The sequence below is a fragment of the Gastrolobium bilobum genome, unplaced genomic scaffold, assembly GCF_033153095.1.
Source record: "Gastrolobium bilobum isolate Gb01-03AN ecotype WA unplaced genomic scaffold, APGP_CSIRO_Gbil_v1 utg8449, whole genome shotgun sequence".
Lineage (NCBI taxonomy): Eukaryota > Viridiplantae > Streptophyta > Magnoliopsida > Fabales > Fabaceae > Gastrolobium > Gastrolobium bilobum.
The window spans coordinates 94,351-106,820 of record NW_026895234.1 but is presented as its reverse complement, the minus strand read 5'-3'; the positions used below and the strand labels follow the sequence as shown (position 1 = coordinate 106,820).

Below are 12,470 nucleotides of genomic sequence, written 5' to 3'. Positions count from 1 at the left end.
TCTATATATTTAATTTTTTATGTTCTCAAATATAACTCTTCCGAATTTCTCCTACAATATCTATGGATCTTACTCGTGTACGTGCTCTCTCAATAGACTTGTCATGGGGTCTGTTTTGCAAATAGAAATTCTTAAGTGTACATTGTCAGATCATAAACACTCTACTTAACTATTATTCATATATTAGAAATAAGTACATTTCTAAGATAATCAACATAACCTGGCATATATTTAATATTTAGTCCAAGGACTATGTAAGAATTTTCTCTTGCAAGACTCCAGGGGACCAGATAGGAATATTAATGGACTCTCTGAGTAAACATTTGTCATCTGAAGTGCTCTATTACACGATCACCTAACCCCAACATCTATCATTTAATAAAATACCAGAAAAAAGAGAAGAAAAAACCAAAAAGAACCCCACATATTAATTGGAATTTCGTCTTGTTTGTCATTATCACGGTTGGAAGATGCTGATCTGGTTGAAGATCCAGAAAACAAAAACCACTACGATCTCTGTGCCCATGTGCTTACCAAATCTTTGACTCAAAAAAATATAAAAATAGACTAAACAGAATTGCTCAAAAAGGATAGGAATCTTTCCATTATCCTTGTCCTCCTCTTAACACAGCATTTTCTACAAACATCATTCTTAATTTTACAAGAAGAAGGATATATACCTTCATACTGTTTCGTACAGTCAAACCTCCACCGGTTCTAAGAAAGGGAAATTCTTCATAAACGCATTCACTATTATACATATAGAACTGCTTTAACAGGAAACAGTTCTAAGATGGAAAAAGGGCAAAATTTATATACCCAACCCAAACCAAACCTGGAGAACACTATCAGAGAGGCTGCTGCATTGTCACAACCAAGGGACTTGTGACAGTGTGTTTGCCATCAGACCAAACTATGGAACCACTCTTCACACTAGAACTTCCAGGGGAAAGCTTAACTGCCCTAGCTTGCACCCTAACAAGGAAATTCAATTTCTGACCCAACCTCCTGAAAGATAGGGTCTCTGGCTCCAGCGTGACCACCATCCCTGCAGGTGGTCTAATAGTGACTTTGTAGACTGAGTTTGGATCTCCAACATTAGTCACAGTTCTAATGAAGTGTGTAGACATCTTATGCTTTCCATATTGTTGAAACACTGCAGATAAGGATGGATAATTCAAATTGCCAGCATGACCTGCCTTCTTAGCCCCACTGCAATCTGCAACCTTTCTCGTGATCACTTTAATATTCTTAGCGGTATAATTAGAATTGCACAAGAAATCCACATAATCATAAGTAGAGATGTCATAAATCAAGCCAGGGTTCATGGCCTTCTCCGGATGAACATGGCCAGCACCATAATCAAATACTGAGGAAACATTACCAGTGGACTCATCCAACATGGAACCTCCCCTATTATCAACAGTATACGCAGTAGTCATGAGGGCAGACCTAATAGCAGCAGGACTCCAATCAGGGTGTGCTGCTTTCAACAAAGCAGCCAAACCAGAAACATGTGGGCAAGCCATGGAAGTACCTGATAGTATGTTAAACTCTGTCCTGCGCTCATCAGAATGAATCCCAGAAGGTGCAATACTATCGGGCCAAGCTGCAAGAATGTTCAGTCCAGGGGCAATAACATCAGGCTTCAATATCTCAGGGGACTCAGGGTTAGGCCCTCTAGCAGAAAAAGATGCCACAACCGGGGCTGGCCTAATCCCAAGCCTGGTACCCTTGAATATTATTGTTGCAGTAGGTGGTGACCGTGACTGTGAAGCTGTTGAGATGTATTTCCGAATCTCATCGCCGCCGACGGCACCGACAGAGGTGGCGGGAAGTACATGGCAATCAGCCACTAAGCCTTCACCATCAAAGACTCCATTGGCCAAAATCATGCCAACTCCTCCTGCCTTTTTCACCACTTCACCTTTAGCAGCTCTTGAATTTATCCCTCTGTCACACACAACAATCTTCCCCTTCACAAACTTGGGATCCAACGAATCTTCCAAGCAAAGGGACGAAGAGTAACCATCACCCCCACCTTCACTACCCGCATACACAATCGGGTAGAGCCGACCCGGTGTCAGACCCGGTCCACCATAAACACTAACCCCACCTATGGTCTTACCGTTCCCAAGCTTTACATCAGCTGGGAAATCTCTGTCTATGGTTCCCGCCCCAACAGTGGTCACCCAAGGTGCTACATTGGTAACGGTGAGGCCACCGGGACCGCCGTTTCCGGCGGAGGCAGAGACAAAAACACCAGCCTCGGAGGCTCCGAAAGCCCCCATGGCGATAACGTCCAGGTAGTACGGGACCACCACACCCCCCACACTGAGGGAAGCGACGTCCACACCGTCAGACACGGCGGCGTCGAATGCGGCGAGGATGTCGGAGTCGTAGCAGCCGCCGTTCCAGCAAACTTTGTAGACGGCGAGGCGAGCCTTGGGAGCCATCCCAGCCGCCATTCCTTTGGCGTAACCGAGTGTGGACGCCGGGAACACGTACCTTCCGGCGGCGATAGAAGCCGTGTGAGTTCCGTGACCGTCCGAGTCTCTCGGAGAACGGTACTCCAACGTCTCGTTCATTTTTCCGTTGGTGGCTTCGTACCCGCCGCAGAAATAGCGAGCTCCGATGAGCTTCCGGTTACAGGAGCTGGCAGGGAAGTTTTTTCCGGCGACACACTGGCCCTTCCACTTGGGGGGAACAGGACCCAGATCACGATCGTTGAAGCTCTGCCTCTCGGGACATATACCGGTGTCGATGACTCCGATTACTAGATCCGACCCGAAATCAGACTCTTTGAGCAAGCCGGCTCTGTCAGCGATCTTGAGGCCCAAGAACTGTGGGGAACGCGTGGTGTGGAGGTGGCGAACCTGCTCCGGAATGAGGGTTATGACGTGGGAGAGTGATTGGAGCTTCTGAGCCTCTAAAGTTGAGAGCTTTGCAGAGAAACCGTGAAATACAGTTTGGTAAGTGTGGATAATGGAGGCGGAGGGAGTGATGGAAGCTAAGGAAGAGAGGTACCAATGGTTGTGTGTTGGGAAAATGGAAGGCTTGGCTTCATGCTGGACTTGTACTATGAATGTTTTCTTTTCTTTATCTGATGCAGTTACTGCTGATGCTGCTGTGGCTGTGGCTGTGAGTAACAACAATACAAGAATGAGGGAGGGAGAAGCCATTGATACTGATACTGTCATACTGATACTGTGATACTGATACTGAAACAAGTGTAAGTGCCTAGTGATGATGATATGGTGTGTGGTGTGGACTGGAGAATATAATAAAACATAAATTTAATTTAATTTAAAGGATCTTGATAAGAGAGAGAGAGAGCAGTGCAAATATTAGAATAATAGTGGGGTGAGGTGGAATTGTGCTGTGTAGTACTAATGTTATTTCCATTTTAGAATTTTTGTAGGTATCTTCATAAACTGTATATTGTCACTGTGACAGTACTCGCATTTCAGCATGCACACAAATTTGCCTCTGCACGTGTTCCCTCGTAATGTCAACACAATTGAACACCACAAACAAAACAATTATCTAAATATAATTCCCTCAATTTTAAACTATTTTCAAAAATGCATGTCATGTATTTTACACAAATCGCATATAGGAAAATTCGTTATTTAAACACGTACATTTTCCATATGACTTTCACTTATATTAAATGAGTAAATAGTTTTAAAAAATTAGAATGTTGATAGTTGATCAGACTAATATTATATGGGCTGACGAATGGATATTGAGCTTAATTACACACACAGTTGATGAGAGAAGGCTTGGAGTTGGATTATCTACTCTTTGGAGGTTCTTGGGTTGTTGATGGTTGACGATGGTTGGGTATCTATAATGACACTCCGACGCTCAATTCAGTATCAAAGCCAGACTTATGTTGTATTCTTACTGAATTAGATGATCATACCTGAGTATGTACCATTTGTTTATATAGTGAATCTGATGTCGCCTTTGGTAGGCGATATGTCTTCTGATTGGCTGTTTATAGGCTACAGGTTCAGCTGGTACCTTTATGGCCTTATCTCTTTTATGTCAAGCTATTTTGGTAGAGTTGTGACCAGCTGGAGCTATCCATTGTGTATTGGTTCTATGGCGCGGTGGCTCCTTATTAGTGCTTTATTAATCTATTCTTTAATTTTGAAGTCATGTTTAAAGACGATTTTAGACACGATGAAGTCATCGCGTCTCCTAATGCTTTACGCGCGATGGTGATATCGCGTTTTGTTCCGGCCCTTATGTATGGGCTTAATCTTTTGGGTTTTAGCCCTTGGACCTTGGTATTTTATCCAGATCAACAGTAAATAAATATTTTTTTAATATAAATGATTTCTTGTGGAGCATATTCTTTCTTTTTTGTGAGAATTATATTATTTTTAAATTCAAACAATGAAATTACATTTATCATATTCTCAATTTTTTTTTTTGGTATATGTAAGCATTATTCTTATATATTTTAAGGAAGTATCTTTAATGCGGTTTACGATAAAATAAGATTTTTTTTTTAATTTTTTTATCATTTATCTATTATTATCCAAGTAGATCTAAACATTATTTAAAATTATATACACAGTCTTTTGTTTTGTTTTTTGTTTTTGGTAGGCTATACTCAGTCTATTTTATTCACGTGAACATTAAACCTTGAAACTCCCTTTCCCTCATGAACAGAAAAACCAGATTTATATAATTGTGTAAGACTGAAACTTGAAATCGTTGCGGGGTGGTTTGGTTGGGGAGTTTTATTTTTTTGTTAGGAAAAGTTTATATGGGATTTAAAGAAGATCATATTTGGTAGGAGTTTGTAAAATATTTGCATAGAGTTCTTATCTGCATAGGAATTTGATATTATATGTAAAATTGAGTTAAGATTACCACTTTAGGTATTTTAATTTAGCTGGAAAACAAAAAATTGGGGAACAGAAATTTGGACACAAATATTCCTGAAATAATGTGCTAAAATTTGATAGGCAAGAATTATTTTGATAATTTCAATCCGTTTTACCTTCTATCAAATATAGACTTAAAAAACTTAAACCAATTTTTTAGGTGATATTTTGACCTACAACTTACTTTTTCACCATATATTTTTAATAATTGTGATTTCCTGATAAAAAAGATTTTTTCCTCTATCAAACATGTCTAAAGAAAGAATCAGATTATATATTATGATCAAAGGATATTTTTGGCGTATTCCTATTATAAATTACACTTTAGAAGGAAGAGAAAAATACGGACAAACTAATTGTTAAAAAAATTTAAGAATAAATAAGTTTAAAAAGAGAATTTTGAACTTTACCATGTAATTTTAAAAAGTATCAATTATTTATAATAAAATATTAAAAGTTTGTAATGATTTTGATGAATATTATAAAGAGTAAATACCATTTTTGGTTCTCAGAAAATTTTACGAGTCCCGTTTTAGTCCCTAGCAAAATAAAAAGGCTCATCGTGGTCCCTCAAAAATTCAAAAAGACCCGTTTAGTTGAAATCGTGGTCCCTCACTAATTCAAAAAAGAGCCATATTAGTCCTCAAAAGGACTAAAATGGGTCCAATTTAAATTTTTTAGGGACCACGATAGACCTTTTTATTTTCTAAGGACTAAATCGGGCCTCGTAAAATTTTCTGAGGATCAAAATGAATATTTACTCTATTATAAATAAACATTTTCTTTTATAAATGTGTGACGTAGAAAACTCCCATGTGAACTCTAGTTTTTGTTTGTTTTTGTCTACCTTTCCTTAGGTATCTATTCCACCGAACCACTGTTTTCATTATTCCTCGAAGAATATCCGTGATGAGTATCACCGTACAATTAGAAAAATGAAAGCAATAATATCGCAGCATTGTCAAGTAATTAGTTGTGAAATCAAACTTAGCATATCTCGTACTAGAAGGAAATGAATGTAAAATATTTTTCAGACTCATTTCACTTTTGTTCGGTCCTAGAGAATCGTATTGTTATACCATATGGTATGTGTTCAGAGATATTATATGAATAGTATTTTCATTGGCTTATAATCAATATCTCCATCACTGCGCACAAGCAATAGGCTTATAGCCGAGACGTGGGTGTGTGCACAGTGTGGGCAGAAGTAGTAAATGAGTTCATAGTGTGTACCTATGGTTTTTAACCTCTTATTTATAAGGGTTACTTGTAGGGTTTGTGTAGATCTCCCAGTTATAGTAGGATTCAACTTCCTTTCTGTTGGGATAGAGATTCTATACTTAGCAGCCTTACTGTCTTATATTCTTAGGATAATTGGGTAGTTATCCTTTAAGAGATCCTTGGGTAGGTGGTTAGGATATGAAAATATTTCATAACAGTTGTCCCTCAACCCGGCAGTTCGGAAGCTCAGACTGCTGGGGTTCCTAAGTCTGATTGATAGGTCGACCTTACCGAGGTACTATGATCCTGCCTTGGGTCTGGTGCGACTACCTCTTCTTGGTTTAGCTTTTTATATTGGCTTCTTTTCTCTTGAAGTCTCTGAGTAGTGAGACAGTGTTTGCCTTTTTTTGACTTTGAGCTCGACTTCTCTTGTCGAGACTCTTTAGTTTTGACTAGGCTTATCGTCAGTCTTTTATATAGGTGTTCGCCTAAGTTTTAGGACGGCATTTTGTGCCTCCTTAATAATTAACCCGACTTTGCACTTTCTGGCTTTGAGTGTCGTAGTTCCAGATTTGGCTCGGTTTCGCATATCGAGATCTCTGTTATCATGGATTTGACATTTTGCAAAGGTGTATTGTACTTTAGGGAGCACAGATTTTTTTATTACGACTTCCCCCTTTTGGATTTGACTTGTTGGCTTCCTCTTTTTGGATTTGACTTGTTGCCTATATCTTAATTTTGGGAAGGTGTTTCGTGCCTTCTTGAACGATTAGTCCGGCTTCGAATACCATGACTTCTCTTATTTTGAAGGACTTGACTTCTTTTGCCATAGTCTTGGATTCTTGAAGGAGGAGTTTGCCTCCTCAATTTTAAGCCGGAATACGTATACCGTGGCTTTTGTTTTGATTGACTTGGCTTTTGCCTTGTCTACATTTTTGAAGGTGATATCTTTGCCTTTCTAATTTTAGCCCGGTCTTAACGTACTGTGGCTTTACTGTTGGACTAGACTTCTTTTTTCATATTTCGTTTGAGCCCGGTTTCGCATACAGTGGATTTCTGCTTTAAACAACGCTTCATTAGCGATGGATTTTTAATTTGAGGTTGGCCTGTTGGGCCGCAAACTTTGTCATTTGACTTTGTTGCCAAAATCTTGAATAGGAGTGCGACATCATATGCCGCCTCCTTTTTTCTTTTATCTCAAAATTGGGGTGTGATCCTTTTTTAGGATCACGATCTCTCCAATTCCATCTTTTTCTTTTCTTTTCTTTTTTCAGACGGGGTGTGATCCTTTTGCTAGGATTACATCTCTCCAATTTCGTCTTCATTTTAATCGCGGATTGGGGTGTGATCTTTTTGCTATAATCACATCTCTCCAATTCCGTCTTCATTTTTATCGCAAATTGGGGTGTGATCCTTTTGCTATGATCACATCTCTCTAATTCCGTCTTCACTGGGTTGATTTGAAGCTTAAGGCTGAGGCCGAGCTTTTAAACTTGAAGCCCTTAATTGGGCTGAGCTCAAGGCCGAGCTAATAAATTTGAAGCCCTTAACTGGGCTGAGTTAAAGCTCAAGGCTGAGGCCGAGCTTTAATATTGAAGCCCTTCAATGGGCTGAGTTGGAGCTCAAGGCCGAGGCCGATCTTTTAAACTTGAAGCTCTTCGTTGGGCTAAGGCCGAGGCCGAACTAATAAATTTGAAGCCTTTAACTGGGATGAGTTGAAGCTCAAGGCTGAGGCCGAGCTATTAAATTTGAAGCCCTTCTCTGGGCTAAATTGGAGCTCAAGGTTGAGGCCGAGCTATTAAACTTGAAGCCCTTCACTGGGCTGAGCTCAAGGCTGAGGCCGAGCTATTAAATTTGAAGCCCTTAGTTGGGCTAAGATGAAGCTCAAGGCTGATGCCGAGCTTTTAAATTCGTTGGACTGAGCTCAAGGCTGAGGCCGAGCTATTAAATTTAAGGCTCAAGGCTGATGCATGTAACAAATTTGAAGCTCAAGGCTCAAGGTTAAGAATATGTTATGAGATTTATTAAGAGAATGAAGCCTACTTTTTAAACCTAGCCACATTTTGTTTCATGCATGTGAAAGATAATAAAATAATGAGTAAATGATTACAAAAAAAAAATGAGTAAATACCATTTTCGGTTCTTAGCAAATTTCACGATGTCCGCTTTAGTCCCTAACAAATAAAAAGGTTATTCGTGGTCCCTAAGAAATTCAAAGTGGACCCATTTTAGTCCTTTTGAGGGACTAATGTGGATTTTTTTTTTAAATTTGTGAGGGACCACGATTTCAACTAAATTGGTCCATTTTGAATTTCTTAGAGACCACAAATAGCCTTTTTATTTGCTAGGGACTAAAGCGGGCATCGTGAAATTTGCTGAGGACCAAAAATAGTATTTACTCTAAAATAATTGTTTATCTCTCTTTTGAATGTGTATTCATTCTAGTAAACTATACACGACACAATTTGTAAAATTGCTCCTAAGGAAGAATTCATTGATTTTTTTTAAAGTAATTTATTCTATTTGTGTAAGTTTGATGAGGTGTTGGGGCCTTCATGAGGATGTGATGTTGATGTTGTTTACCTATATAAGAAGGCTGTGCCTGTAGCCTGTAGGGCATATGGGGAATTCTTATATTTGTTTGGTAGGTTATAGATGTTTGTAATGTCTATATGGTTCTATGACCATTTTAACTGAGTTGCACATTACATGATATATACTGCATTATATTATTTATAAAAATCGACTATTTTGTTATGATTACACTATTTTTATAATTATCATGCTGAAAAGTGAACTTGGGGGACTTATCATTCGAGAACTTTTAGTTTATTGAGATTCTCATTTCATGCCGTTTAGGGAAATATTTTTTAGGTGTTGATATTCATAAGATGAATGCGTCTCGAGGCAAGAGGCCGCATAAATATTTTAGCATGATATGCATTGATTTTATTTGATATGCCTATATCTACTTGAGACATGATTATTATTTATCAGACACATGCATGACTACTATAATAAAATCAAAATTGTAACTGCATGTTCCATTCTTGATTTTCAACCCATCTTTTAATTGGTTGAATCTTTTTCTTGCATTTAATTATTTCTTGGCATTTGTTCTTTTATAATTACTATCTCAATCAATTTCATAAAAACTTTTTCAATTAAACTAACTTTGGTAGAGTAATAAAAATAATACTAGGTAGATCAATCTTCGTATGAACAATATTTTACTCATCATTTTATTAGTTATACGATGTTTACATTTGCTGTGATCGCAACACCTATTCTATAAAGTTTTTCCGAGGATTGGATAGTTGTGAAATATTAATTAATAAAACTTTCTACACATGTTCGTAACGAAAAGTTGATTATTTTTTAATCAAGAAGTTTCTCAGTCTCACACCTTTCATCATGATGCTGAATTGCCTTCATTCAATTATTCTCTCCTAATCCTTAATAATTTGTACCCGTCAGTCCTGTGATACCGAAAGCCATTATGGCAATGTCATTGCAGCGTTTTACCTTCAGCATGATAATTCAATTTTTATGTTGTGGTGTGACTTTTTGATTTGCATGTATTTTTTTTTAATAAATATGAGACTTACCATTAATCAAGTTCCAACATAAGAATTAAATTATAATGTAACTTGAGAAAATCACATCCCACAAAAAAAGCGTCATTGCAACAAAACGAGGATTTTGCTCCTTAAAGGCATTAGACAATTTTTTATGGGTTTTGATATATATCTCGTGTTATAAACACATTTCAATATTCTTATCTATTTAAAATTAAAAATGTTATACAAAATTAAAAGATCATTGATAGAAGAAAATAATTCTTTTACTAGATGAGAATTATTTTTTTCCTTTTTTTACATGCTTTGGGAAAAATCATACACCCTCATCCTTCCAAAAATTAGAATAGCATGAATTAGACATACGCATACAATATATTTAGTAATTTGATGATTCTTATTTTCATAAGCAGTATTTAATTATTAATTAAGAACTTAACTATTAATTAAATAACCGCTAGGAGTTGATGTTACATATTAAAGCGGTAATTTTTTCCCCCAATTTTATTACCCTAATTACCTCTTTGGTCTGGCCTGAAAAGAATGTGGGATTACTCCTATGATTCTTAACCTTTTTAATTTGCAATACGTGGCAAACATACATGACTAGTGTTGCATGGCTAAGATACAAGATTCACAGATTAATATTATTTTAAAAAATGACATTATTTGAGAATTTCTTTTTTTAAATTTCATCAAAAGAATTATTGAACCGAGGTTTTGATCAAGAAAAATATAGTTTTTAATTTTGAAATCAATCACATTTGAAGTTAGGTTGCCCCCTCTTAACAGTGCATTTTTACAGGTTTAATATCACCCCTTAATCACTTCCAAGTTTTGCTTATGCCACATTATGTTAGTCAACACAAATATTGTTTAAGATTTGATTTTGTAACTCATATAGTTTTCGCAACACAAATAAGTGCCGCTCCTTTCTTTTTTAATGCTTGTTGCAGCCCCCGATGTTGGGATATTCAAGTGTGATGAGTCTCATATTGGTTAGTAATGGACTAAGTGAAGAGTATATAAGTGGAAGGGACCCATGAACCCAATGCCTTAAGGTTTTGGATTGATACATGGTGTCGGACCCACTTGATGTATTTGATCCACTTAGCTCATTGGTGGTGGCCTCCCGCCACGGGCTTCCTCTTGGACCCGCCTGACACTGGTATCAGAGCCGGGTTGGGCTTGAGCTAGCCTGATGATTGGCTAAGAGGCGAATCGAGTATTTTTCGCTTAGGGTACTTGGCTAAGGTGGAGCATACCATTGGTGGGTTTCACACTTGAGAGGAAGATTGTTGGGATATTCAAGTGTGATGAGTCCCACATTGGTTGGTAATGAGCTAAGTAAAGAGTATATAAGTGGAAGGGACCCATAAACCCAATGCCTTAAGGTTTTGGGTTGAGACATGGTGTCAGACCCACTTGGTGTATTTGATCCACTTAGCTCATTGGTGGTGGTCTCCCGCCATGGGCTTCCCCCTGAACCCACCTGACAGTGGTATCAGAGCCTGGTTTGGGCTCGAGCTAGCCTGGTTTGGCTAGGAGTCGGGTTGAGTACTTTGTGCTTGGGGTACTCGATTAAGGAGATCATATCAATGTTGGGTTTCACACTTGAGGGGGAGATTGTTGGAATATTCAAGTTTGATGAGTTTCACATTGGTTGATAATGGGCTAAGTGAAGAGTATATAAGTGAAAGGACCCATGAACCCAATGCCTTAAGGTTTTGGGTTGAGACATGGTGTCGGATCCACTTGCTACGGTTGGTGTAGCCTTAGCTCATTGGTGGTGGCCCCCCGCCACGAGCTTTCCCTTGGACCCGCCTGACACCCGAGTCGATCCAAAAAACCGATGAATTGATCATATAATTGTTCTGATATATTGGATTGATCATGTAATAGAAGCATTGCAATCCCGTTGATTTTTGTAAAAATTTGTTTGTTCTCATCAATTGATATTTTTCTTTTTTTCACTCACACACACTAATGATTTGTTTTTTGTTGAAATATTCGAGTGATTTGTTGCTTATTGAGTTACATAAGTTATGTACCTACAATACTAATTATTATCTTGGTTATGCAATATGCAGCGAATTTTGATTTGATTTATAGTTAGAGATATCGTTTACGGAACCTGAAGCACCGGTCACAAGTATTGTATGTTTGATTGATCTTTTGTTAGATAATGATGTGTAATTTATTATTTTTCATATTTAAATATTTGAAATTGATATCACTTTTTACAGGTATTTGAGTATATTTATAATTTTTTTAAGGGTTTGCTTTTTCTGTAGTTACTGCAGATAAATTATCTGCAGTAAGCCCAACACGATATCGTTTTCGGGCGAAAATTATGATGTCTTTGTAATTTTAGTTTATTTCAAGGTTATTATAGCCTTTATAATTATAATTTTCTAATCTTTCAATCTCAAAACGACGTCGTTTTGGAAATAAATGCAGGTAACTTATCTGCATTAACTGCAGAAATATTTTTCTATTTTTTAATATAAATTATAAATTTACATATACTTATCGAATCATGCGATTAAATCATTGGCCAATTGATTGAATAAGTAACCGGATCAAACATCGAGCTAGGCTTAATAAGATTGCTTGCATCCAATCACTAGCAACACCTAACGTGGTTAGATTAATTTATTGTGTTCAAAATCATTTATATTCAAAAGCTTAATGAAAGATTTTTTTTTTTTTAAAAATAAAAGTATTTTTTAGAGTCGCATTGGATGAGATATTTAAATACGTACTA

The 12,470-nt window shown here is 37.3% G+C and overlaps 1 protein-coding gene across 1 annotated transcript; it reads right to left on the bottom strand.

The window, feature by feature from the left end:
* Nucleotides 1-230: 230 nt before the first annotated feature.
* Nucleotides 231-3,261, bottom strand: LOC133301171 (subtilisin-like protease SBT1.5). Its single transcript, XM_061500797.1, has one exon. The coding sequence runs from the start codon at nt 3,198-3,200 to the stop codon at nt 849-851; it is 2,352 nt and encodes a 783-aa protein (XP_061356781.1). The 5' UTR covers nt 3,201-3,261; the 3' UTR covers nt 231-848.
* Between the last annotated feature and the right edge of the window lie 9,209 nt (nt 3,262-12,470).

Bases quoted from the DNA above. Each gene is read 5' to 3' on its own strand.
- LOC133301171 (XM_061500797.1), bottom strand. From the start codon at position 3,200: ATGACAGTATCAGTATCAATGGCTTCTCCCTCCCTCATTCTTGTATTG.